This window comes from Molothrus aeneus, chromosome 5 (genome assembly GCF_037042795.1).
Source record: "Molothrus aeneus isolate 106 chromosome 5, BPBGC_Maene_1.0, whole genome shotgun sequence".
In the NCBI taxonomy this organism is placed as follows: Eukaryota; Metazoa; Chordata; class Aves; order Passeriformes; family Icteridae; genus Molothrus; species Molothrus aeneus.
Genome location: NC_089650.1, coordinates 66,830,481 through 66,857,079, shown reverse-complemented (window position 1 = coordinate 66,857,079; position 26,599 = coordinate 66,830,481). Strand labels below are relative to the sequence as shown.

General features: G+C 48.0%; 1 protein-coding gene across 7 annotated transcripts in view; it reads left to right on the top strand.

Moving 5' to 3' along the window:
- Positions 1-26,004, top strand: part of PFKFB3 (6-phosphofructo-2-kinase/fructose-2,6-biphosphatase 3) — a 45,595-nt gene extending 19,591 nt beyond the window's left edge. Inside the window, exons 2-18 of one of the 7 annotated variants that reach the window (XM_066551041.1) lie at positions 3,517-3,631; positions 7,967-8,092; positions 8,377-8,473; positions 8,736-8,802; positions 8,936-9,010; positions 9,318-9,374; positions 11,074-11,198; positions 13,061-13,268; positions 14,396-14,542; positions 14,661-14,765; positions 15,764-15,893; positions 16,617-16,679; positions 16,837-16,901; positions 18,379-18,549; positions 19,548-19,570; positions 21,352-21,402; positions 23,162-26,004. In XM_066551041.1, the coding sequence (XP_066407138.1) occupies positions 3,517-3,631; positions 7,967-8,092; positions 8,377-8,473; positions 8,736-8,802; positions 8,936-9,010; positions 9,318-9,374; positions 11,074-11,198; positions 13,061-13,268; positions 14,396-14,542; positions 14,661-14,765; positions 15,764-15,893; positions 16,617-16,679; positions 16,837-16,901; positions 18,379-18,549; positions 19,548-19,570; positions 21,352-21,402; positions 23,162-23,168 (1,632 nt within the window). In that variant the 3' untranslated portion in view covers positions 23,169-26,004. The remainder of the gene's footprint in view (positions 1-3,516; positions 3,632-7,966; positions 8,093-8,376; positions 8,474-8,735; positions 8,803-8,935; positions 9,011-9,317; positions 9,375-11,073; positions 11,199-13,060; positions 13,269-14,395; positions 14,543-14,660; positions 14,766-15,763; positions 15,894-16,616; positions 16,680-16,836; positions 16,902-18,378; positions 18,550-19,547; positions 19,571-21,351; positions 21,403-23,161) is intronic. The other 6 variants (XM_066551044.1, XM_066551042.1, XM_066551045.1 and 3 more) reach the window with 6 other exon arrangements.
- Positions 26,005-26,599: the final 595 nt, after the last annotated feature.

Below are 26,599 nucleotides of genomic sequence, written 5' to 3'. Positions count from 1 at the left end.
GAGCTGAAACATCTTCCTGACAGCATTCAGGCTGCACCAGTGACTTGATTTCCTGAAAAATCGCTGAGCTAAGCACCCCTGTGGGCTTCTTATCACAGCAGCTGCCAGCAGCATTTTATTTACCACTCCAGGTGCTATTTTTAGGAAGCTGGGATTTTGCATAGCACAGTTTGGGAGGGGGGAAAAATAATCCTGTGAGTGCACCTAGTGCTCCCTGCCCTCTCCCCAGGGTGCAAGTGCCTTAAAAATAGAAATGCTTCTTCCAGCTGACCTCCCTGGGAGCAGCTGGGTGCTGGTGCCTTTGAAATCCAGGCCACTTATTTCGGAGTTGAAGCTTTCCGCTCCAGTTATTTGGGAGTTTCTAAGCCAAGAGTTACTAGGTGGATCTAATTTGAAGCGACTGTGATTTTAATTCAGGCAGGGTTTTGCTTTCGGGCTTCTTTTCATGTCCTGGGGGTGGTGATTTGTGAGGTGGGAAAGAGCCGTGGAGAAGGGAGAGAGCTGCTGGGGGAAGGGGGATGATGATGCCCGAATTCCTGGTCCTGTAAAATCATGTGAATTTTTGTCCTCCTTCTGACTCATGCTCTAGCTGGGAAGCAGCTTTCGGTTGCCCTGCATGTGAAAAGGATTTGGGGATTTTGTGCAGAGTGGTCCAGGGAGGGCTGTTGTGCCTCACTCCCATCCCATCCTTGCCAACTGGAGCACTCACAGCTCTCTCCCATCTTCCTTCCCACACCCCGAATCTCTGGTTCTTTTCCAGCTCACTCATAGTAGCTTTTTTTAAAATTTCTTTTTAATTTTTTTTTTACTTTTTTGCCTATGAATATTTTTTCCCTTGTGTAGGAGAGGGAAAGATTGTGCACTTTTTTACTTCATCTTGACTCCATGTAAGGAATTAGCCAGAAATATCTTCCTTCTAAATGCGTTATAAGAATACAAGCCTTTGCTTCCAGAGAAGGAAAATGCCCTAAGTAAAAAAAGATTATTGAACATTTTAGGTATCCGAGATGCTCCTTATCAGGCTTTAAATTGTGAAGCAAAATTTGCTGTATTGAACACCATCAAAGCAGATGCTCCCACCTCTACAGCTCTTCCCACCCGTGATACAATCCCACATTTCCCTGCTGTGGCAAATTCCCAAAATCCTTCCAAAGAAACCCCTCCATGACAGGTGGGATCATCTCCATCAGTGCTGGGGGACAAGGGGGTTGGGGCACCTGCATGTTTGGGATTTGGGTGTCATCACAGGAATTTCCAGGGTGGTCCCAGCCCCTCCATGCTGCAAACAGAGGCTGTGTGGGGGTGTCAGCATTGCTGGGGTGCAGTTTGCAGCCTAATTTAGAGTGGAAATATAACTTTCAGGAACCTGGTGAGTGGATTAAGACACTTAATAAACTAATAAAAGAACATTATTATTATTATTATTATTATTATTATTATTATTATTATTATTATTATTATTATTATTATTATTATTATTATTATTATTATTATTATTATTATTATTATTATTGTATATTAACATGCCATAATTAAAAACAATTAAATTAAGAGTAAAATGAAAAAATAATAAAAATAAGAACATAATTTTATGAAAGCATTAAATGATAAATAAGAGTAAAATGGAAAAAACAAGTAATAATGAAAAAATAAAATGAAATAATGAAATAATAAAATAATGAAAAAATTAAAAATTAAAAAAGAAATAAATAAGAGTAAAATGAAAAAATAATAAAAATAATAACAAAATTTTATGAAAACATTAAATAATAAATAATGTCTCTCGATTATTAAATTAAAATAACATTAAAATTTTTTAAATTGATTAAAAATTAGCTTTAGCGCCCGTTTGAGAGCAGAGGCTCCTCGCGGAGCATCCCCAGCTCTGCGGCCGCTCCAGCCGGCCCCGGGCCGCTGCTGGCGGAGGGACGCGGGGCGGCCCTGGCGCGGAGCGGCCCCGCCCGGGCGCGGAGCGGGGCGGAGCAGCCGCGGTGGCCGCGGGCGGAGGCGGAGCCGCCGCATCCCGGGCATCCCCTCCGGGGGAGGCGGCGCGGCACCGCATGTGCGACGTGAGCGACGTGCAGGAGCGCAGGGCCGGCATCCCCCGGCCCCCCGGGACCCCCCGGCATCCCCCGGGACCCCCGGGACCCCCGGCCCGAACCCGCTGGCCGCGGAGTGAGGGGCGCAAGGGGCGCGCCGGCGGAGCCCCCCGCATCCCACCGCTGTTGTACTAAGGGTTCCTTTCTCTATTTTTCCCCCCCTCTATTTTATTTTTAAAAATTGTTTTTATTTCATTTGCCTCTAGTTATTTTTTTAAATTTTATTTTTTTTATTTTGTTCAACTTTATTCCCAATTTTTTTTCTAGTTTATTTCCTTTCCCCCTTCTTATTTTCGCCTCTATTCCCTATTTTATTTTCTTAATTAACTTTTAATAAATTTTTTTTCCTCTTCGCATCTTTTACTCCTTTTTTATTTTTAAAGTATTTTTTTTAAAAGTTGTTTCTTGTCGAGTTTCTATTTTCCTTTTTTAAAAAAGAAAACATTGATTCAATTTCTATAATTTTACATCGTTTTACATCATTTTACATCGTTTTACATCATTTTACATCGTTTTACATCGTTTTACATTGGTTGTAAAGACGCGAGAAATGAAGTAGGGCATTTATTTAACCATAAATATTTTAGTCTGGGGGTCCCCTGCGCGCCCCAAATTCCCGCGGTGGGGGAGGGCTCGGTGTCGCGCTCCCCCCGCGGAACAAAGCGCGTCCTTTGTCCGCGCTGCAGTGCGGGGCGCGGCCGGCAGGGGGCGGCAGGGGCCGCGCCGGCATCCGCGCCTTCATCCTCCTCCCTCTCCTCCTCCTCCTCCTTCTCCTCCCCATCCTCCTCCCTCTCCTCCTCCTCCTCCTCCTCCTCCGCGGCGCCGCAGCGCCCGCCCGGCCCGGCCCGGCCCGTCCCGCCCCGCCCCGGAGGCGGTCCCGGCCTGTCGGGATAGAAAGAGGCGGCGCGGCGGCTGCCGGCACATCGTGAGCGGAGCCGGCCCGAGCAGCAGCCGCGATTGTAGCGCCGCTCCTTCCCCGCCTGCCTCGCGTGGAGATTCTCCTGCCTTTCTTCTCTTGCAATTTTTTTTTTTCCGATTTCAAAGGAAAGATATTTTAATTTTTTATTTGTTTTTTTTTTTTTTAAATATCTGTATTTTTTTCCACCCCGCTTTCCATCGCGGTTCGCAGCGGGGCTCGCCCTCGCTCCTTCTCAGCGCGCAGCGGCTGGGCTGGGGCCGTTCCTGCCCGGCTTTGTGCCCTGCAGACCCGGCCCTCCTCTTCCTCCTCCTCCTCCTCCCCCTCCTGCCGTAAAACCTTCACGAGGCTCGCAGCAGCATCCGAAAGCGCCGCAGCCGCTCGCCCAAACCACCGACTGCAACAAAAACCCTTTTTATTATATTTTTATCGTATATTTCCCCCGCCTCCTCCCCCCTCCCCTTTTTTATTTCTCCTCCTCCCTCCCTCAAACGCATCAAGGTGGACGCGGAGCGCAAAAAGACCTTTGTTTTAAAAATGCCCATGGAGCTGACGCAAAGCCGCATCCAGAAGATTTGGCTTCCCAATGACAACCGCCCGGCGCTGCCCCGCCGCTGTGAGTACGGGCACGGCAGCATCCCGGAGGGATGGGGTGGGATGGGATGGATGGGGAGCGCAACTCTCCCCTTTCTCTGCGCACCGCGGCGGGGCTCTTTGCAGCATCCCTTCTCCTCGGCGTGCCCCAGCATCCCGGCCGTGCCCGCGTCCCACTCTCAGCATCCCCCCAGCCCCAGCATCCCGGCGGTGCCCGCATCCCCCCAGCCCCAGCATCCCGGCGGTGCCCGCATCCCAGCGCTGCCATCCCGTGACTCAGTCTCGGCAGGGTAGGAAGGTGCATTCCGCTGTCACATGGCCCGCAGGATGCGGGGAGGTGCCGGCACACGCGTGGCCCCATTTCCACTCTGCGCTGCCAGCGCTGGGATTAAAAGGGAAGGAGGGAGCAGGTTGTTCACCTCGCAGCCGGGGTGCCAGCTCAGCTGGGATTTGCGCCGTGGTCGAGCGGCTCGCCCGGGGATTTGTTAATGGTAGAAGCATGAATGGTTTGGGTTGGAAGGGACCGTAACGATAATCTCGTTCCACAACCCTCCTGCCATGTGACAGGACGCCTTCCACTACACCAGGTTGCTCCAAATCCTGTCCAATTAGCGTGTCAAATTAATTTTTTTGGGGGAGGTGGAGGGAGGGATTAGGGCAATGTATTTTAAACCCCAACCAGACACCAGCCGTTTGCAGTTTACCATTTAACCCTGAGGGGATGAGGAGGCAGGTGGAGGGGAAGGCAGAAATCACCGCTGAAACTTCTGCAGTGGTTTCCCCTTGTCTCTGAAGCTCGGAATATAAAAATGTTTGGGTCATCCCGGTCTTACTATAAACCAAATCTCGAAGCGAGATCCCATCCGAAAGCTCAGCAAGCAGCTCTTTAGCAGCCACACTGACAAGCTGCCGGTTGTGCGACTACCAGCTCGAAATGAGCCTCGCAGGAATGTGCGGAGCCGGGATGGAGGGGGCGGCACTCGCAGCCTGGCGAGGGATGGAAGTGGCTTGGGTGAATCAGTCTTTCCGCTGCTTGCCTTCATCAGGCGTTTAAAGTCGCTTCCGATGTTTATTTACCTTGGCTGGAAAGTTTATATATAATAATTTTTTAAAAAGTAGATATGCTGTGAACTTGCCAGCTGCTGTTGCCCGTGGCTGTGGGTCAGGCGCCCTGGAGCAGATGTTGGGATGCGCAGCCTGTGCCTGGCAAGGGCGGCCCTGCAGCGGGAGCTGCCGAGGAGATGGGATTTCAGCAACAGGCTGCACATCTGGGCAGCCCAGGGGCTTCGCTTGGAGTGGGGTAAAACGTCTCCCGGCTTAATGCTTTGCACGTGTGTCTCTGCGGCTGGGTTTTTCTCAAGGACTGGCACCTCTGAAAGAAGTCCCTTGTGCACGCAGTGGTTTTTTGCCACTTCGTTCGCCGGGTTTCTCAGCGAGAGCTCCCTTTTGGTAGCGGAAAAAGCTAACATATTTGATCTATTAAGGCACCGAGGGGATTATTAATAACATAGTGTGGCTTGTAATTATATTTTCTTGGGGTGGGAGCGAGCCACGCTGTGAGAAGAGGCTTTTTAGGCTTTTTTTAGCTGACTCTTTTTTAACTCGGGGTATTTTAAACGCGATGTGCTGTTAATTCCTCAGCAGCAACAAAGAGCGAGGGCTGCAAAGCCGGGCGGGAGGGAAGGGAGGGATAACGGAGACCACTTCCAGCGTGATGCCTGGAGGGAGCGGGCGCATCCCGGGGAGCATCCTCCGGGAATGGCGCATCCCGGGTGTGAAATAACCAGTCCGATGGTGTGCTGGCTGGTCCAGGGGAGGCTGCAGGGACTCCTTCAGCTGCCCTTTTGACGGCGATCCATTAAATTGCTGTCACGCCGCACGTCTCTCACGTAGGGGCTGGGAAAGTGGAGCCCTCGAAGGCGCTGGCTGGGCAGAGCCGGGCGAGGGGAGGGGATGCTCCGGCAGGGAAGGGGCTGCCGCTGCCTCTCCCCATCCTTGTGGCTGCTTTTTCCCGTCCCTGGGGCTCGGTGGGGGTGGCACACACGGCGGGGACGGTCCCGTTCGGTGGCGGTGACAGCGGTGCCCGCGGTGGGGAGCGCGGCATCAGGGAAGGCGCTGGGATGGCAGCTGGGAAAAGGGGAATGGGACTGACAGAACGGGCAGTCTGGGCTTGTGGGGGGGGGTTCGGGAATATTTAGGAGGAGAGAGTGAAAATGCCTGAAGAGGGGAGGTGGCTGTTTTATCCGACTTGTTATAGAAGCAAATTTCCTTCCCTTTTGGGCTGTTTTTTTTTTTTTCTTCCTTTTTTACCCACTGGTGAAGCTGACTTTCTGGCAAATAGCAAAAGTGATAAGCTCCTGTTAAATACCCTCCGACTGAGCCTGAAAGTCATCCCTGCCCTTGACTTACCTGGCTAGATGTCGATAAGGAGTAATGAATATGTATTGAAATCCCTGATAGCTTCCCAGCAGTGGTGAAAAGAAATGATGAATGAGGCCTTTGTGAAAGACTGGGAGCAAAACACTGGGTTCTGTTTCATCCCTGATGCGAAGTTTCCCGGAGACTTTTGGTTTGGGCTCAGATTCCTGATGAAAAGTTGCTCTCTGCTGATGCCGTGGTGTTTTGGGAGGTGCTGTTCCATGGTGCTAGGGCAGCAAAAATTCCAAATTCGGGGTGTTTAACTCTTGCAGCAGCCTTTGGAGGTGACACGTGTGTGCCCACACAGTGCCAGCCCTGCTGCTGTCACAGCTGTCTGGAGCCACAGGGACACAAACAGTGCCCAGCATTGTCCCTTTACTCTTGGAGTGCTATTTAATGGCCCTAAATCCTCTTAGCTCTGCTCTTTGAGAGCCTTTGTTCACTGACAGGTAGGGAAAGGAAGAGTTTCCTTATTCAGGTATTATCCCTTCCTCCTCCCTTTATCTAATAATTGTGGGGGTTTTATGCAAAGCAGACTTGCACCCATAGCTTGGATGAGGATGTGAGATGGTTAGAGGGGGAAAAGTGTTTTTCTTGGTATGTTGCACAGCTCCCTTGTGCCTCAGCACAGAAAACTGGCATTTGCTGCCAAAATCTTTGGGAGCTGCCCTGGGGTTTTGAAATGCAGCACTGGGCAGGAGGCAGGTTGCACAAAGGGAGGAGGGAGTGAGGGCAGCTCCAGCCTGGGGAATGAAACAAAAAAAAAAAAAAAAAATAAACTGTATTTTAGGTAGTTTTTTTATCCCTTGCCTGCTGAATTTGCTTTGGTGAGAAACTTGGGAAGATGATGGGTGGCTCTTCTCTGCCATCTGGGTACCAGTGCCATAAATCTTCCTTGTGGCCTTAATTTGGTTTCTCCAGGTACTGGATTTATTTTCCTAGAAGGGGAAGGTGATCCCATGTGCTTTGCACGTTCTATGGGTTCCTCTCAGTCTGTTTGCCCTTTCCAGATCCACACTGACAAAAACCTTCCCCAGCCCTGTGTCCATCCCAGGGAGCCCCTGGTCCCACCTTGAGGCAGCTGTGGCAGGCAGGCAGAGCTCTCCACCCAGGCCATAATTAAGCTGGGTTTTATGGCTCTGCCACCAGCCACTCACTCCCTGCATTCCTTTCCTATGAGGTCTCTGTGCTCACCGGAGGGATGGAAGAGTGGGTGAGAAATCCCCTGCAGGGTCCCATCTGTCCTGCAAATGCTGCCCATGGGTTTTCCTTCCAGCTGTTTGACATGGACCCTCCTCACCACCACAAGAAAAACCCCAAAAACAAAAACAAGAAAACAAACAAAAAAAAAAACCCACCTAAAAACCCCAACAACCCAGCTTGGGTTTGTGAGGAAAAAAAAGGATAAATCACTTGGATATCTGCTTTTAAATGCTGCTAGTTCTGTGGTTCTCTTGCCTTGTTTGTCTTCAGAAAATCCAGTTAGCTGGCTGTTTATCAGCTGGAAGTCTATTCAAATATTTTGGGGGATGCTTTCTGTGGGTGAAGATCTGGACCAGACCTGGTGTTTCAGCACAGACACTGCTGCAGGGATGGGTCCAAAGTCCTTGGCTATCCTTGAGCTTTTCATGGGATTGCCAAGCCATTGGAATGTGAAGTTGTGCTTGCCTTGAGTTTGAATTTTATTTTTTAAATTATTTTTATTATTTTTTATTTGAGTTGCAAATGTGGAAATTGAGGCACAGAGGCTCTCCAGGGGGCCTGGGCCAGCTGCTGGCTCCTTGCCTACTTTGCACCCATCAGGATGTTCTTGCTGTGGCTTTCATGTTTCCTCCAGCTGCTGAAGGACTTGGAAGGAGTCCAGATGAAAACAAGTGCCTTGTTGGGTCAATGCAGGCTGAGCTGGAGAATTAACAGCTCCTGTTCTTTTTCCTTGCAGCCTGTGGGCCTCAGCTTGCCAATTCCCCCACTGTGATAGTCATGGTTGGCCTCCCAGCCCGTGGCAAGACCTACATCTCCAAGAAGCTGACTCGCTACCTCAACTGGATCGGTGTCCCCACAAAAGGTAAGGCCTGCACTGGCTGCCAGGGGAAAGCAGGAGGTCTGGTTCTCAGCAATTCTTCTAGATCACTGCTATGGGAGATTGGAGTTAGTGGGAGATGTCTCCAAGATTCCACAGGCCAAATATAAATATCTGTCTTTTCATATCCTGGGTTCTCCTTCACGTTGAAGACCAAGGGGTGCCCTGAGGATGTAATTTCGTGGCCCCAGCTTGCTTTAACTGCAGAAGGTACACAACTGGGTCATGCCCCTCATTTTGATGGTTTGTTTTTTGCTTTTCCCACCTAGTTTTCAACGTTGGGGAGTATCGTCGCGAGGCCGTGAAGCATTACAGCTCCTATGACTTCTTCCGTCCTGACAACGAGGAAGCCATGAAAGTCAGGAGGTGAGAGTGGGCTCCCTGACCCCACATGGTGCTGAGGCCCATGGCTGGGAGCAGAGTTACCCAGTTTGGGGGTGATGAACACAGAAGTTGGGCTCTGAATTTCCCCCTCGACTTGAAATTCGGAGTTGGGTTCTCAATTTCCCCTCCCTGCTCAAGGAGGATTCTGAGGGCTCAAAACTGAATCTGTACAGGATTGGTGACTTCAGGGTGACCACCACACCCCGAGGACACCAGGGCCACACGTCTGTCCCCTCTTTTGCAGGCAATGTGCCATGGCTGCCCTGAGGGATGTGAAGCTGTACCTGACGGAGGAGGCCGGGCAGATTGCGGTGAGCTCCAGATGTGCTCTGGGGTTTGGCAGCTGTGCTGACCCCAAAAGTCCTCTGCAGTCCCTTCTCTGAGGAGGGGCTCTCTGGGAAACCAGGCCCTTGTGGTGCTCATTGAGATCTTTTGCTTTTAAAGGTGTTTGATGCCACCAATACCACAAGGGAGAGGAGAGGGATGATCCTAAACTTCGCCAAAGAGAACGGGTTCAAGGTTGGTGCTGTGGGGCTGATGCCTGCACTGTGAGGTCCACTGTGGTGTAGACAAGATACACCAACTCTAACTCATGTGTCATCCTCATGCTGCTCCTGTCTGAGGGAGATTTCACTGCTGTGTTTGATTAAAAACATCAAACTCTTCCTTAATTCCCTGTAGTGAGCCATGGGGAAGGGAAGGATGGGAGTGGGGCAGAGGGAGAGCTCTCTGGTCCAGCAGGGAGGAGCTTGGGTTGAGCAAGCAGCTGGCTGAGTTACAAACTTTGTTTTGGTGGCTTTCAGCTGAGCTCTGCTTTGCTTCACAGGTGTTCTTCATCGAATCTGTCTGCAATGATCCCAACGTGGTTGCCACCAACGTTATGGTAAGTGTGGAACTGGTGGGAATGTCCTGCTTTTGCTTTCCCTCCATAGAGAGGTAGGGATGGCATCACCTTCATAAGCTCTGGTCTTCGTGGTGGGCTTCAACCACTCTGGTATCTGCTGGAGGGACAGCACAGCATGGCACTGCCAGTCCAGGAGGTTCCTGGAATGTGTTGGTGACTTCCTTCTCCAAGTGACAGCACCTCTCCTTGTTTGCTCTGTGCTGCACCTTGTTGTCACCAACAAGGAGGGGCTGGTGAGGAATGTGAAGCTCCAGGGCAGCCTGTGCTGCAGCAGCTGTGAAGTGAGATGTCAGGAGAGCAGGTTTTGGCCTGGAGTACTGTGGGATAAAAAGCCCAGGAGGGAAGAGAGGAGCCCAAGAAAACTACTTCATGTTCAAGGATCATCTTCTCCAAGTGATGCAGCCATCAAAAATGCCAGGATGAACAAGGAGTTCCTGGACAAACTCAAACTCAAGCACTAAAAGGAAGCCTACAGAGAGAGGATGGAACCAAGGACAGTCAGCCTGGGAGGAACACAGAGATTGTCTGAGCAGCCAGGAATTGGGTTGGGAAAAACAAAGCCCTGACAGAACTGGGGGCTACGGGTGCAGTCTCACATCAGTGTTTGGGAAGATAATGGAGCAGATCATCCTGGAAACTCTGCTGAGGCACATGGAAGATAAAAAGGTGTTTGGTGACAGCCAGCATGGCTTCACTGGAGGCAAATTGTGCTGCCTGACAGGGGGTGAAGAGTGTCTTTTGCTCCTGCTGGGAGCTGTTATCCCAGTGACCAACTTTTTGAGAGGTTGCATACAGCCTTTTCTACAACAAAATGCTCAGTTTGCTAGTTTTTTTTTTTTTTTTTTCCCAAGCTGGATTTTTTTTTGAGGATTTTAATCCCTTTATTTGGAAACTAATGCTTGAAGGGTGAGAAAATCAGCTCCTAGCTGAGCATGGGATTTTGCTCCCCAGGATACTGCAGATGAATGGTGCTCTTAGTGCTGGGATCAGTGTGGAAAATGCTCCCCAGGGCTGGGATGCTGCCACATGTGTTGATCCATTGTGTTATCCTGTTGGTTTCAGGACTGCTTGTGAAGTTACCAGTGTGTAATGCTGCTGTTCAAACCCAAATCTTCAAGAAAAGCAGCCTGTTAGATTAGTTCAGGCAGGAATTAGTCCACGAGGGTTGTGGATATTCACACTGCCTGTTTCTAGTGTCTTTCAGGCCAACAGCTTGCAGCAAATAATGCACAAAAAGGGGTTGAATGTTGCCATCCCACTGTCCTGATGCTGAGCTGGGATAAGTAGCTTGTCCAGTTCATGCACTTCCCTTTCTCAGCTTGAATTTGAACCTGATGGGGTTCAAAGTCAAATTTTTTAGCCATTAGGAAGCTCAGTTTTCCTGCTGTTGGGTGGTGAAGTGCTAGCCCAACTTCTGGGAGAATGGGAGTGGATTGATGGGTGTCTGTACTAATCAGGCAATGGTTGATACCAAATTCTCCCACCTGATGCTTGGTTTTGGGTCTAATTTGCTTCTTTTCCGCCCTGTGATGAGTGATGACTGTAAAGTACTCATCACTTTAGTTTCAGCTAATCACTGGATCTTGGCAGGACTTTGAAATTCCAGATTAGCATTGTCTGGCTTGGAAAGCTTCCTAACCTCCTTGTGGCATGTTTTATTTTTTTCTTTCTGTTGCAGGAAGTCAAATTGTCCAGCCCAGATTACCGGGACTGTAATTCCACGGATGCCATGGAGGATTTCATGAAGAGGATCAATTGTTACCAAGCCAGCTACCAGCCCCTGGACCCTGATGACTATGACAGGTAAGGGACCTTGACTTCTGAGCTGCCTTGAGCACCTGCCCTCACCCAGGAGAGGAGCAGTGAAGGGTGGAGCTCTATTTCACTTTGGATTTCACTTCAAACTGTGCTAGAATGATTTATGGCCAGGCCTCAGCTTGAATTTAGGCCTTTCATAGGAAAATGCTGCTTTCCCCAGGCCCTGTGCCAGGGAAATGGGCACTGATGCCTTGCCAGGCTCTTCTGGGCTCAGATGAGCTGTTTTCAACCTTGTTCTGCAGGTCTAAATACAAAGGCTTTGGGAAAGCTCTTGAGGTGGAGTGGTTGAGGTGCTTTTTTCACTGTCTCAGTTAAAGGAAGGGACTGCTTGGCTCAAAGCACAGGACTGAGCAAGCCCTGTGGCTCCTGCCTGGTGGCTGTGTGCCTTGGGAGAGCTTTGCTGTCCTGCCTGACTCTGCAGGCACCTCCCAGCCTCTCCACTGCTCACAAACACTTGTGTGTGTGCCCTGTGTGGACTGTCCCTGTCCTGGGGAGGAGCATGTTCCCTGTTAGTCCTGGTTAATCCTCTTTGCTGCTGCAAGAGGAGGGGTGGTGATTACACTGCTGCTATTCAGCTCTCCATGAATCCCCATCACCTGTTGGCTCCCTGCTGAAAATAGCCTGCAGGAAATCCTTTGAGCTGGCTGATTACATGGACAGAGATAACTCACAGGGCTGCTTTGGAGAATGACAGGAAAGCAGGAAAAGGGAAAAGTACTCCCTGGAGAAATTGTAAACCTCTGTGATACTGGGGAAACCAGAAGGAAGCAGCTACAAAAGAATCGTGCAGGTTGAAACAGTGCATGATGCTACATCTGGTATCACAGCCCAGATGTTTTCAGCTGGTGTTAACTGAAGTGACATTTATAAAGGTTATAAGTGCCTGTGCCAGAAGAGAGCCTGAAAATCCAAAGCAGAATATTGAAAAGAATATATTTTTTCATGTTGGCCACTCTTTTAATATCTATATTAATTATTTCAGTATATTGTAATATTTTGTTTTGTTTTAATCAATGCAAATGATGTGGGATTGTGATTATTTTTATTTTAAAAAATAATACTAAATAAGCTGGAGGAATGAATTGACATTGTGAAATTACTTAATTTTTCTTATGCTCCTTGTCACAGAAGCAATATGGAGCTATTGGGCAAAAGAAATCAATATCCCTAACCTGTGCATTTTATTCATTAAGATTTTAATCTCTGTTTAAAGATAAAATTTATCTTTTTGTCCTTTCAAGAAAAATAATTTTATGGAAAAGAGGAAAGACAGAAGAATGAAAAGCAGGAAGTTCTTATTTTGCAGACTTGAGGGGTCTGAAGTGGAATCAGACCTTATCATTACAGAAAGGATGAGAAATTATTAAGAAATATTGGACTTATGTATTGAATACATATAAATATATACGAATATATATAAAACATATATAAATATATATGAATATATAAATATATAAAATATATAAATGTATATTTATATATAAATATATAAAATAAATATATACAAATATATGGAATGTATATCATAAATATATGGAATGTATATCATAAATATATATGGAATGTATATCATAAATATAAAGATATAGAGATATATAAATATATGAAATAGAAATATATAAATGTATGTATATATTTATATATACATATATAAAAATATATATTTTATATACCTATATATATGTATATATATATGTATATATATATGTGTATATATATGTATATATATGTGTGTATATATATATATACACATATATATACACACACACATATACACACACACATATATATATATATATATATATATATAGATAGATAAACAATAGACAGTCTCTGTCTGTCCCCAGGGAACTTTCTCTCATCAAAGTCATCGATGTTGGCCGGAGGTTCCTGGTGAACAGGGTCCAGGACCACATCCAGAGCAGGATTGTTTATTACCTGATGAACATCCACGTCCAGCCCCGCACCATCTACCTCTGCCGGCATGGGGAGAGCGAGTTCAACCTCAAGGGCAGGATTGGAGGCGACTCTGGCCTCTCCAACAGGGGCAAGAAGGTGAGGGAGAAGGAAAATGTCCCCCTGTGGCTGTAGTAGATGCTGTGCCTTTGGGTTAAATGTGTGAGGAATGGTTGCTCATAGTTTAGGAAGGTTTATTAAACATTATCAAAAATACAGCAGAAAACTGAATAGAGAAAAAAGGTTACGGTGCTGGGAGCAAAGGATTTTCCCTGCCATGTCCTCAGCCCCCTCACAATGGAGGTTTTCCCTTTTTAACCCCTCCCAAAGTTCTGTCCATCAACCCCTTCTTTGCTACTTTCCTACTTTGGAAACAGAAGTAGAACAAGAGAAAAGTGGCATTCCCTCTGGTTTTGGCACTGTGGTGCAGTGAACCAGCTTGCACAGGTTGCATTTGTAGTATCAATACAATTAAACCTCAGCTGCCACAAACAGGGCTGCAGGTTTAGTTGGGGCACAAACACTTCTCTCCAGCTTTGAGTCACGAGAAGGTTTTCCATGATTCCAGCAGCCTGCATCCTGAGCAGTGTGGGTTTGAGGTTCATCTGCTGAAGAACCTGTTGCTTGGCTGGAATGCACTCTCCAGCTCCTCAGGAACAGACCCAGCTGTTATGGCCTGGACACTGCAGTTGTGAAGGATCTGTTTCTTTTGTCTCCTGGATGTACACTTTCCATTTGTCCAATGTGAAAGCAGCCATGCTGAGAACCTGACCTAGCATCGGAGAATCTGAGGGATTCTCTTTGCAACACCCCAGATATTTACTCCACCTTCGCTGTCCAGTGGTGGAGATCTCTTCCCCAAATCCTGATTGGAGGTCAGGTGTCACCATAGTGACAAGCCAGCCCTCCCAGGTGTCCCTTGATAACAATGCAAGGGGATACAACATAACTATAAATCTATAATACTTTTCTTAACCTATATACATGATATTTGTCTGTTAATTGTGAGAGTCAGTCATTACTCATCTATCACAAATGCATGTTTGATTACAGCTGGGCTGCTGAGGGTCCATCTGTAGCTCTTGGGGATCAATGAATGTGTGGCTGCCCTTCCCCTCAGAGCAGGAGGCTGATCTTTCTGCCTGTGGAAGGCAACACTTACTGGGAATAGGGAACAAAGGACGCTGTGGACCAGGAATCAACCCCTTCTTTTCTATGTCTCACAGTTTGCAGTGGCACTGAACAAATTTGTGGAAGAGCAGAACCTGAAAGACCTCAAAATTTGGACCAGCCAGCTAAAGAGGACAATCCAAACAGCAGAAGCTCTCCAGCTGCCCTATGAGCAGTGGAAGGCACTCAATGAGATCGATGCCGTGAGTATCTGTGCAGCTGGATGGGGCTGGTTGTTGCTGAACAAGAGAAAATGAGGTTTTGTCTGGTGGCTGTGCTGAGAGCATGTTCAGTAACCTCGTGCTTGTCCTGCCCTGGCAGGGTGTGTGTGAAGAAATGACCTATGAAGAAATCAGGGAGCAACACCCAGAGGAATTTGCTCTGCGTGACCAGGATAAATATTACTACCGATATCCTTCAGGGGAGGTAGGTGTGCAGGGACACCTCCTGCAACGTCTGCAGCACTTGTACTTTAAATGTGGCCTTTTTCCCCCCTCATTCTGTCCCCTACTCCTGAGCAGAGGAGCAGTGGGAGCTCCAAGAAGCTAGAATTAAGAGAGCAGGGCTCATGTTTGCCTCTACCTTGAGCTCTTTCAAAATCTTGCTATATGAAGATCTCACTAAGAAATATGTCACTTAACAAACAGTCCCACTGACTTTATAGCAAATTAGCATGGAAAGGTCTCTGGAGGTTTCTATTCCAACCTCCATCATTATATCTGCTCACAGTTTTGTGCTGCCCTAATTTTCTTTCCTTTAATTTCCAAAAAAAGCAATTTTCACCTTGTTCTCAGTATCATTCCCTAAGGCTTGATGGTAATATCTCTGTTCCTGGCAGTCTGCTTTCAGGGTGTGACACAATGAGGTGGGAATTGACATCAGTCCTGGATGATACTTTAGGCTGTGAATTGAGCTAATTATCCTCAAATTGAGTCTTGCCCATAGACATTTCAGAAAAATCTTTGCAGACATCCTCATGACCCTGAATCTAACAGAAGAATATGTGGGGATATCAGACACCAGCTCTGGGTTTCTGGGGCTCCTTCTGGCTGCCTGTCATGGTTTTTATGAGGCCCTTCAAAACCCTAGGGTTTCTCAGGTTGCTCCAGACTTCTCAGAACTTTCAAATCCTGTACCAAATAAAATATCAAGATGATGGAGAGGCTCTATCTTCAAAGCCCTTATTGTTTACCTTAATTCTCCAGGCCTGAGCTGTGATTCACTGAGATGTGCATGGCTCCTTCTCTGCCAGAAGAATTAGAAGTTCCAAAGTAGCCTGGGGATGAGGGTTTATTTGTCTTTAGCAGTTTGTTGGTTTGCTCAGAGGCATGAAATCAGGAGGTGTACCAAGACAAGGACTCTTGTTTCTTTGGGATGCTCGTTGCATTGATTCCATGCATCACCTCCCTTCCCTTCTTTCCCAGTCCTACCAGGACCTGGTGCAGCGCCTGGAGCCAGTGATCATGGAGCTGGAGAGGCAAGAGAACGTCCTTGTCATCTGCCACCAGGCTGTCATGCGCTGTCTCCTGGCCTATTTCCTGGACAAGAGTGCAGGTGAGCTCCCTGTCTCTGGAAGAGGATTTGCCCTGCTGGAGGAGGGATGATGGATGCAGCTCTGGGCTGTTCACATCCTGTGACTGTGTTCACAGGGGTCTTAGGATGAGGGAAGAGATGAGGATCTGACTCTGTGTTTCACAAGGCTTGATTTATTATTTTATATTACTATATATTAATTATATATTATTATATATTAATACATTATAGTATTAATTGCATTAATTATATGGTAATTTATTTATCATAAAACAATATTTATATTATTATATTATATATTAAAATATTATATATTTTATTATTTATGAAATAATATATATTATAAAATAATATTTATTTTATTATATATATTTTATTAAAACTATACTAAAAGAATAGAAGAAAAGGATTTCATCAGAAAGCTAGCTAAGAATAGAAAGAGAAAGAATGATAAGAAAAGCTTGTCTCTTGGACAGAGAGTCCAAGCCAGCTGACTGTGATTGGCCATTAATTAAAAACAACCACATGAGACCAATCCCAGATGCACCTGTTGCATTCCACAGCAGCAGATAACCATTGGTTACATTTTGTTCCTGAGGCCTCTCAGCTTCTCAGGAGAAAAAATCCTAAGGAAAGGATTTTTCATAAAATGTGTCTGTGACAGCAGTGTGCATCTCTTTGGTGTGGGATGAAGGTGTCTGAGCCTCCTGCCCAGGTAACCCTCCTGCTTTGCTGTCTCTGCAGATGAAATGCCCTACCTGAAATGTCCCCTGCACACAGTGTTGAAGCTGACCCCGGTGGCCTATGGTGAGTGAGACCTTCCTAAACATGCCAGGGGGTTGACTTGTGCCTCCTCCTGACTCCAGGCTGTCTGGGGGAAAAGCAGGGATCTGTGGTGGGGCCCTTGGGAACGTCCTGTGCCTGCTGGCCCTGCTGATCTGTCCCTTTGTGCTCCTTTCTGCAGGCTGCCGGGTGGAATCCATCTCCCTGAACATTGAAGCAGTCAACACCCACAGAGATCGGCCAGAGGTGAGTGTTGCTTTTCCCTGGAGCTGTCCTGTGGTGTCCCCCTCCTGTCCCCTGTGGTCACCAGGCAGTGGGAACTGCCAAATCATGCCTGGGGTGGTGGTGGGCATGGGGAGATTGCTCAGCTGGGTGCTTGGAAGTGCTGCTGGAAGACTGGGAGCATCAGATGTGTTCTTGCTCTGCAAAGTCGTGGCCAGCTGAGGGTTTTCCAAGGGAACAGGACTGTTTTCATGTTCCTGCTTCCCTGTGTGTTTGTCCAGGGAAAACTCCTCCCTGGTCTGACTTTCACCTGCATGGTCATCTGCTGGCCCGAGCAGGGAGTGGAGCTGTGGATGGAGAAGGTGACTTCTCCCAGGTCTCCCAGCTGGCTGGCAGAGCCTGGGCTCAGTGCTTGCCCTGCATCTGCCCCTGAGGGTCTTTTCCTGGTATGCCCGTGGCTCTCTGTCCTTCTGCAGGGTGGGAGGTGGCAGTGCTGGGCTGTCTGTGGAGCAGGCCCCTCCTGTGGAGACAAATTCCTGTAGGGTTGGGTCTGTCTGCCAAGTGCTCCACTGGAGCTCAGAGGGCAGAACAGGAGGATGCAAAGCTCAGTGTCAGGGCTGGGCAGCCACACAGAGTAGGCAGCACCCATGTCCCAGGATGCTTGGGACATTTCCAACTTGTGCTTAGTGGTGGAGCCCAAAGTGATGCTTTTGGCCCACATCTCCTTTCCTTTGCTTCCCCTGTCAGGTGGCAGCACCTGAGCTGCCTGTCCCTCCCTGCAGCTGTGGGGGGAAGCCAGTCCTTCCCCCTGCATGGGGACACTGATGCCCTGCTCTGCCACCCTCTCTGGGAATGGCAGCAAGGCCTTGGGTAGGACAGGGTGTGACAAGTGCCAAGTGCTTGGGTGCCCCTGCTCAGCTTTGCCTCCATCCCCCCTTGCTTGAGTTGGAGCTTGGCGTGGCGCTGACCCTCACTGCCTGCTCTGCTCCCATGTCCCAAATCTTCCTGATCAGCCTGGGCTGGCTCACCTTCCCTCTTCTTGCTTTCACTCCTCTCTGGGTGGAGGGACCAGCTTCGAGGAGGAGTCTGATGGGCACCTCTGTGTCCTGCAGAGTCATGGCTTGTTGGCTGCTGGGTATGTTCAGCTACCTGTAGTTACTTTTTTTTTTTGTCAGCTGAGACTCAGATGAGGAGAAAATCTGTCTCATATCTGAGTGCAGAGCCATTTTTTTTCCTCCCCCCCCTTCTCTGCTCTTAAGCATTTTGCATCAGGGATTTGGTTTTTTTTTTGTGCCCAGAGACTTTCAGTGCATCCTTTGCTCATGGACAGTGACTATGGGGAAAAACAGAGACCACTCTAAAACTTAAAAAAAAAAAAAGAAAACCAAAGCAACTTGCTTCTTTTTTTTTTCCTTTATAACTGTCGCCTTCTTCCTTTTTCCTTTATTTTGCTTTATTTTTTTATATTTACTTTTATTTTCTTTGTCTCACTTTAATTTAGGAAGCAAAGAAGGGACCTAACCCGCTCATGAGACGTAATAGCGTTACCCCTCTAGCAAGCCCAGAGCCCACCAAAAAACCTCGCATCAACAGCTTGGAGGAGCATGTGGCTGTTTCTCCTGCCCTGCCAGGCTGTGTTCCTCAGGAAGTGCCCACGCAGATGCCGGGACAAGTTAGTTGAACTCTTTTTTTTTTTTTTTTTTCTTTACTTTTTTTTTTTTTTGGTTTTTTTTTTTTGTTGTTGTTTTATTGTTTGTTGTCCTCCTGTCACTCCTGAAGCTGAGGAGCTGCTTGCACTTGTCGTACGCTGTGCTGCTGTCTGAGATGCATCTTCCTCCCATGGCTGCTGCCCCTCCCTGCCTTGGGTCACTGTTGATCCTCTCTTGGGTTTTGAGAGCATCATCAACTTCCACCAAGCTCTAGGCTGCATTAATTTAGTGCCATCAGCCTCCTGAGGGGCTCCTCCCTGGAGTGAGCAGGAGCAAAGGGCTCGTGCCTTGCCTTCCCTCTGGGTGCTCTTGGCTCTGTTGTAGACCTGGCCATGGCAATAAATCAAATGCTCTTGTGCTTCTCTGAAGGAGGAGCTGCTGCCAAGACTCATCTTTGGCTGGAAGGGTCTCCTTCATCCTGGAGACCAAAACTGAATTAGAAGGCTCTTGGTGTGGTGAACCTGGGTGAAACCCTGTGGGTGGCTGCCATGGTGCTCATGTGTCCTCTCCTCTGTCACCCACCCATGAAGGGACATCAAAGAGAGGCCTTGCTCTGCTCACTTTCCCAGGCACAAACCCCTCTCCCAAGCTCACTAAGGAGTCCTATATGACCTATAGGAGCCTTTGCCACGCTGCCCTTCCCACCAGCTGCCTGTTGGACCTGGCTGTCTTGCCCAGCCCCTCTCCCTGTTGTCTGTGTTGGTGTGATGTCCCCCTCCTTGCCCAGGTCAGGAATGGCTCTGTGCTCCACCACTGCTCTGCTTGATTGCTGCTTTGCATGAGCCTCCCAGGACAGCTGGGTCTGTGTCAGCTCCCAGGGCTCTGCTTGGGCTGCTTGAGCCTCACAAAAACCTTTTGCCAGCTCTGGCTGCCCAGTGCCCCTCGCTGCTGTCCACTGTCCTCTGCCCAGTGTGGCACAGAGTTACTGACACCTCTCTCTGTTCTCTCTGTCTCTCTGCAGCCTTTACTAGGGAAGGCATGCCTGTAAGTACCTTCTTGCCTCTTATTCCCCTTTCCAACCCTTTTTTCCATGTCTCTTGCCATCCTGCTGGGTTGTTCGGTTGTTGCAAAATCCGGACGGGGTGTGGATTTCTTGGAGTTAATATTTTGCTGGTTTGGGGGGGATTTGTTTTAGGGAAGGTAAAGAGGAGACTCTGGGTGCTGGTTTGTATCCTAGCTGGATGGAATGTCCCAGTTTTGTTGTGAAATTAAGCAAATTATGACTTTCACTCTGATGGTGATGCTGTTGGGTTTTCCTGGAGCTGTCTCCTCTGTGATAGAATGTTATACTGGAGGTGAGACCTGGGTGCTCAGTCCTTCCTGAGGGCTCTGGGTTGTGAGTGATGGCACCAGAGAGGCATCTGAGAAGCTTCTGACCTTCTCAGGAATGTGTTTTCTGGAGCTGGATGATCCTGGGGACCAGCCGTCTGCAAACTTGGATTTTGGAAACAGTCAGCCTAGGTGTTGTGGGCAGAGTGAATGGAAATTGTCTTTCTCTAGCTCTGTTAAGAAAGCAAAGCACCATGAGCATTTCATGCATTAATTATGAATAATCAAGGCTCTGGCAGTTTGGCTTAGGACTGTTATATCCCTGAGGAACAGGACAGCTCCTGGGTAAATTTGAAGCCTTTGGACTTAGTTAATGCTACATTGAGTTGAGAGCAGCACTTATGTGCTCAGATGTCTTCTCAAAGACTGGGAAGACTCTGGGGCTGAGCTGATACTGGGTAGTATCCAGGGGGTCTCTTTGCCCCCTGAGGCCAGTTTAAATCAGCCTGTGAGCATCCCTGGCTTGGGCTGTTTAGTGGGCTGAAGATGGAGGGATCTGCTCTACCATGGCCAGGCCAGAGCTCAGCCCTGCTTGCTTGTAGCAGCTTTTGAATCTCCTATTTCTTCCCCTTTTAGAGTAAACATTTTTGAGAAAAGGGAAGTTAGGGCTGTTGCCCTTGGCTTTGCTGGTGGCTGGGTTAGGTGAGATCACAGAGTGTAGAAGTTGAGTTGCTCAGCATGGCCTTGCATGCCTGTGATCCTCCCCTTGCTGCTCATGGCCACGAAAGCCCCTGATGAAACCTGAGCCTCTTGGGTTGCTCTGAAAGCATTTTAGGTTTTCTCCATCCTTCCCTCCACCCTTTTCACATCTGTGTTGTAACAAAAGGCACTGCATGCCTCGGTGCTGGTTGGGAGCCTGAAAACACACTCAGGGGTTGAGTTTGGGAGATGGATATGTCAGATTTTGCTGGAGCAGGCAGTGATGGTTTTACCCACACCAGGTGTAGGCTGGCAGCAGCAAGTTTAAAATCTCCAGCTGCTGGGAGCCTGCCTGCCCCTCCTAGTGTGGGACTGTGTGTCACCCATGAGGACATGCCAACCCCAAGGCTTGGTGACACTCACACTGCTGTTAGCTCTGGGAGGCTGCTGTCCCGCACACTGCTTGGTCCCTCACTGCCACCACCTGTAAGGGGCTGGGGAGGTGGAAAGTGCCTCTGTCACAACTTGAATCATGAGCCTGGGTTGGTGGTGGGAGCTTCGCTGCATCAGCCCTCATTGTTGGGGTCTTGACCCCCATCCAGGAGGACCAGGGGACAGCTGGGAGGGGATGGGGACGTGGCTGAGTGCCTCAGAGTCCTGCTGGCTGGGGGATGTGGGACTACCTGGCGTGATGATTTCTTTTCCTTTTGCTTGCTTTGTGATCCAAAGTGCACTTTTGAACAGTCACCTGATTCCCCCCTCCCTTCTTCTTCCCTTCACTTTTCATGCTTAAAAAGAAGACCCGTTTGTCACTTTCTCAAAGTTTTCTCTTTGCTAATATTTCCAAGGTAAATGGCTGTGGTGCATGTGGCTTTTCCTCACCTTCCTCCTGTCTCCTTAGACAACAGAGAGAACAGCTCAGCCCGCTCTGCCTTGTAGCCTGGCTGGGATTCCTGGTGCTTGTAGGAGCAGCTTAGGTAGTAAAAGCATTAAAAAAAACTCAAAAAAAAAAAAAAAACCCAAAACAACCAACAAACAAAAAACTGCCAAAAACCAAACAAAAAAAAAAAAAGAGAGAAGAGAATCCTTCCTTGCTGTTTCCTAGTCCTTTTTTCCCCTACCTTGTTTCATGTAGTTCTGTGAGTTGGGCAATGTCCTTGTGGTCCCCTGGGCTTTTCCTGGAGCAGATCTGTTCTGGGGGGCTGCTCCTGCTTGTGTGTAGCTGGTTGTCTCTGGTTTTGTGGTCCTCACCACGTGCTGGTGGGTACCTGTTGTCCTCATTCTGTACCAGGGCTGTGTCTGGAGCGTGTCTCAGGCCCATGAGACCTCATGGAGTGTCACCAGTGCTGCTCTACCTCTGGTGGTGGGTGGGTCCTTGGCATGGCCAGCAGGAGCTGCCTGTTCTTGGCATTGCCAAGGATGGACAAACAATGCCCTTGGCAGGCAGGGGGAACACTGCCCACCCTCAAGGGGAGCAAGAGAGACATGATTAATTGGGCTGCTTGATTGAGACTGTGGTCCCCTGTCACCTTGCCTTGACCAAAGAGCAGATTCAGAAGTGCACACAGGGTGGGGTGGGAGGGTGTGGATATTCTCAGTTCAGTCAAAGAAAGAACAGAGATGATTTCTGCCAGGCCAAGCCTGGGAAACTTGGAGAAAAGAATTAAAACAATTATTATCTCTCCTTCTGTAACCATTGTTTATAGATATGGTTCTCCACAGTGCGCTATTCATAGGTCACCAATAGTGTGAGAGGTTTTTACTGTGAGACCAACCAAGTCTCACCTTAGCAAGTCACATAGAATCACAGAATAATGAGGTTGGAAGAGACCTCTAAGATCATCAAGTCCAACCCCATGCCCTTACACCTCAACCAGACTATAGCACCAAGTGCCATGTCCAGTCCCACTACCTTCATTAAATTGCCTTCTGATCCCTGGAGTCTTTCATTCTGTCCCTGACTCAACAGCATCAGGAGGGGTTCAGCTCAGATTTTAGGGATATATGTAAATTCTAACCCTGTAATTAAAGCCAGGCAGTGCTTGAGGAGGGGCTTGTGATGGTGTTCACAGGGGTCTTAGGATGAGGGAAGAGATGAGGATCTGACTCCATGTTTCAGAAGGCTGATTTATTATTTTATGATATATATTATATTAAAACTATACTAAAAGAATAGAAGAAAGGATTTCATCAGAAGGCTGGCTAAGAATAGAATAGGAAAGAATGATAACAAAGGCTTGTGGCTCGGACTCTCTGTCCGAGCCAGCTGGGCTGTGATTGGCCATTAATTAGAAACAACCCCATGAGACCAATCCCAGATGCACCTGTTGCATTCCACAGCAGCAGATAACCATTGGTTACATTTTGTTCCTGAGGCCTCTCAGCTTCTCAGGAGGAAAAATCTTAAGGAAAGGATTTTTCCTGAAAGATGTCTGTGGCAAGGAGCTGAGCAGTGGGTCAGTCACTGCCTCTCTCCTCGGCTGGGCAGTGTCCTCTCCTCTGTGGTGGGTGCTTTGTGGTGACCCGTGTGTGGCTGTGTTCATGTGTTCTAGAAGCTGCTGCTGGGCTGGAGCCTGACCCCAACCCCTCCTTCCCCTCTCATTCCAGAACATGAACAACTCCCAGAAGCCGTCGTGACTCCGTGGGCACCGCTGTGAGGCCGCCGGCGCCGCCAGCTTCCCATCCCATCGCCATTCCCGAAGCTTGCTTCCAACCCAGGCGGGGCTGGCTCTGCTCCCCCTGCCCCAAACCCTGCTCTGCTCAGCGGTGAGGGATGCAGGAGAGCCCAGGAGGAGCCCAGCTCCATGCCAGGGTCACCACCAGCTCTTCAGGCTGCAGCGTTTGCTCTCCTCTCCGGCGTCCTGTTAGGTCGTAGCGAGCTGTAAAGTGCTTCTGTAGTGCACAGGAGTTTCATTTTCTTCTCTTTTCAGTGGTTTTTGATCTTCTGTATAGATGATTGGTACCCATCTGTCTCTGGGTGGGGTGTGTATATATGTGGATGGTGCGGGGTTAGTAGAGAAATAGGGGGAAGGGGGGGTGGGTAAAAGGGGTTTTGCGTTATTTTTTTTTAATTATTATTAATGTTGTTAATTACTTTTGAATAAGCCCCTAACATGCTGTGCTGCAGTCCCTCACCCACACTACAGCTGGTCACACATGTCAGCCTGGCTCATGCAGATCTGTGAGCACCAGGAAAAGCAGCTGTGTGAACTCCTTCACTGCAAGAACTGCTGGGTTTAATAAAAAAAACCAACCCATTCTTTCACCTTTTTTTTTTTTTTAAATCAATAGACATTAAAGGGGTTTGCAGTTTTATCTGCTGCTGAAACTGGTTGAAAGATGCCTGCAGTGCATGAGGAACCATGCCAGCAGGGGCTTGGGTGATACTTTCATCTTGGGGAGCACCCAGGGATGGTCTGAGTTCAGGCATGGGTTGAATTTTGGGGAGGCTGGGCACTGTTTGAGGTGCTGTGCTGGTACTTCATCTCCCCTTTCTTCTTTTTTAGATGGAAGTGGAGGTATTGGGAAGGGTTTGAATCCCTAGGCTTAGATGCATTTTGTAGACACACAGGTCTCATGGAGGTGGCCAGAGGTCTGGCTGGGTTGCAGGAGTCCCTGTCTGACTGCAAAGAGCCACAAGAAGGGACAGTTTTGTCTGTATTTTTTAAATTTTATATACACATGCACACATGTGTGTATGTGTATACTTAGAAACTGCTTGGTTTTTGCACTTTATTTGTGGCAGAAGCATAACTACTTTATTTTTTTCCTAGTTGTGCCCCTTAACGGGGAAGCCTGAATACAGGCAGCTTTTTCTGTTTGTTTTTAATTGTGTTTTGCATGCTGGAAAGCTGGGACTACAAAACAATAGTAGTTACAGTGTTTAAAGTGGGGGGAGCAGGGTGAGGACCTGACTGACTCCATCAGCCAACTCCCAGTGGTTTGATGCATAAGATCCCTTGTTGGCAGCCTGTCCTGGGCTGGGAGGCAGCAGTTAAAAATAGCAATTAACCACTATTGCTTTGTGCAAAAATCTGTGGATTTTGGATTTTATTTTTTTTTTTAGGCTTTTGGGTTGGGTTTTTTTTCCCCTCCACCTATATGCAACATCTTCTCCATGCCCATCTCATGTTTTTTTTTTTGCTGGAGGGAGCCACCCCTCCTGCAGCACTAGGCTGGGGAACCGGGGGGTGGGCAACCCTTTGGATTCATCCTTCCCATGGCATTCCCCAGCGTCCTGTGTAGGGAACACCATCCCCAGAGATCGGATTGGTGGAGAAACGATCTCCTAGTGGGTGTGTGCATGTTTTGGGGGTGGGTTTGGTCTGTTTTTTTCCTTTGGGAAAAGGTGAACCACAGTGCCTCGCGCTCCGCGCTGGAGCGGCACCGACGGCGGGAGGGCTCCGGGGCCGCGCTCAGCCCGTGTCCCATGGGGTGACAGTCCTGGCACTGCCCTGCCTGTGTCAGCTTGTGCATATGTGTATCATATTCCTGTACAGATAAAACACTCCCCCCGCCCCTGCTCTGCTTTATTTCTGTTTTAACAGCCTCATTAAAAGCAGACGTCTCCCTCCGTGCCCTGGGTGGCAGCTGCGCTTTTTGGGTTTCTCTGCCTTCCAGATAAATGAATGTTTTGGGCAGGCCACTCACTTGGCTCTTTTCAACTTCCTCCTTCGTGGGGAGTTTTATCTCTCTCCTCCTGCTGCTGCTGCAAAAAGATAAGCCAGCAAATACAAACATGACGTCTGGCTGCCCCGAGATCGATCCCGTACACGTGTAATTGCGTGGATGTTTTGGTGTGTGTTTGTGTGTGTATATAAATATAAATATATATATAAAAAAAAAAAGAAAAAACCCAAAATGGCCCTAAACTTTCATCCTTTAGTAGTAATAGATGTCTCAGTAGGTCTACAGAAATCTGGAATTTGAACATGGTGTTTTTTCCAGCTTTGGGGAAACTGCTTTCCTGAGTTTATCTTGTGCTGGAGGGGTTGGTGGGATGGTGTCAACCCTGTGCCATCACAACTGCCCCAATAAAATTGCTGTCCATCTTTTTAGTTAACAGAGCCAAGGACTGGGCAGTTGATGCCACAGCCAAGGCAGATAGGCAGTGAGGACATGTCAAACCACACCAATGATTTCTTCCCCCACCTTTCTTTTTTTTGCTCTCTGGTTTGTTTTCCTTTGTGATACTTGAATTTATTTTTTTAATGTTTTTTTAATAGCAAAGCGCTTTTTATTTATTTAATGTATACTGCAAAGCTTGGAGAGAAGGGTGTAGTTACTTGGGATTACTTTTTTTTTGGATTTGTGATATGTTAACTGTTCTGTATATACATCTGGAATAATTGCCTGATATAAAGCTGTGCCAGCTTAAAAACAGGGTATGCCTTTCAGAAATTTGTATATTTTGCAATTGCTGGACCAATAAACTATCTTGTTGAAATACAGATGTGATCTGCTTCTTTCTTGTGTCAGAATTCATGCTCTTATGCCCACATGTGCTACCCTGTGCTGCCTTGCACATGTGTTCCTGTGCCTCATAAATAAAAATTCTCATAAAAGAGAGATTGTGGATGCTCCATGCCTAGAAGTATTCAAGGCTGAGTTGAAGGGGGCTTGGAGCACCTTGGTCTAGTGGAAGGTGTTTTTCAAACCATTCTATGAATTCTATAAGTGTTAACAGCTGCTTAGAGCAAGCAAATGCCTCCCAAGCTCTACATGCTGCATCACTCTTGGGTAGAAAAAGTGATGTGTTGGGATTTGTCCTGCCAAATTAGGCAGAACTAGGCATTTATTGAAACCTAGTCTAGTTCTTGAAATCAGATACCTGGGTGCTGAGTGGAGGGCTGGACAAGAGCTGTCCCCTGAGATAAGGGCTGTCTGCCCTGAAGGCAGGAAAAGAGCAGCTGCCACCTGCAATTTAAGTTCCCTGTAAAACGATGTGTGGGGTTTTTTATTAATTAATTTAATATTCATTTATTGTTCCAGGGAAAAGTGGGAGAAGGCAGAGCAGGGTGTAATTTTTGGGAGCACACCTCGGGT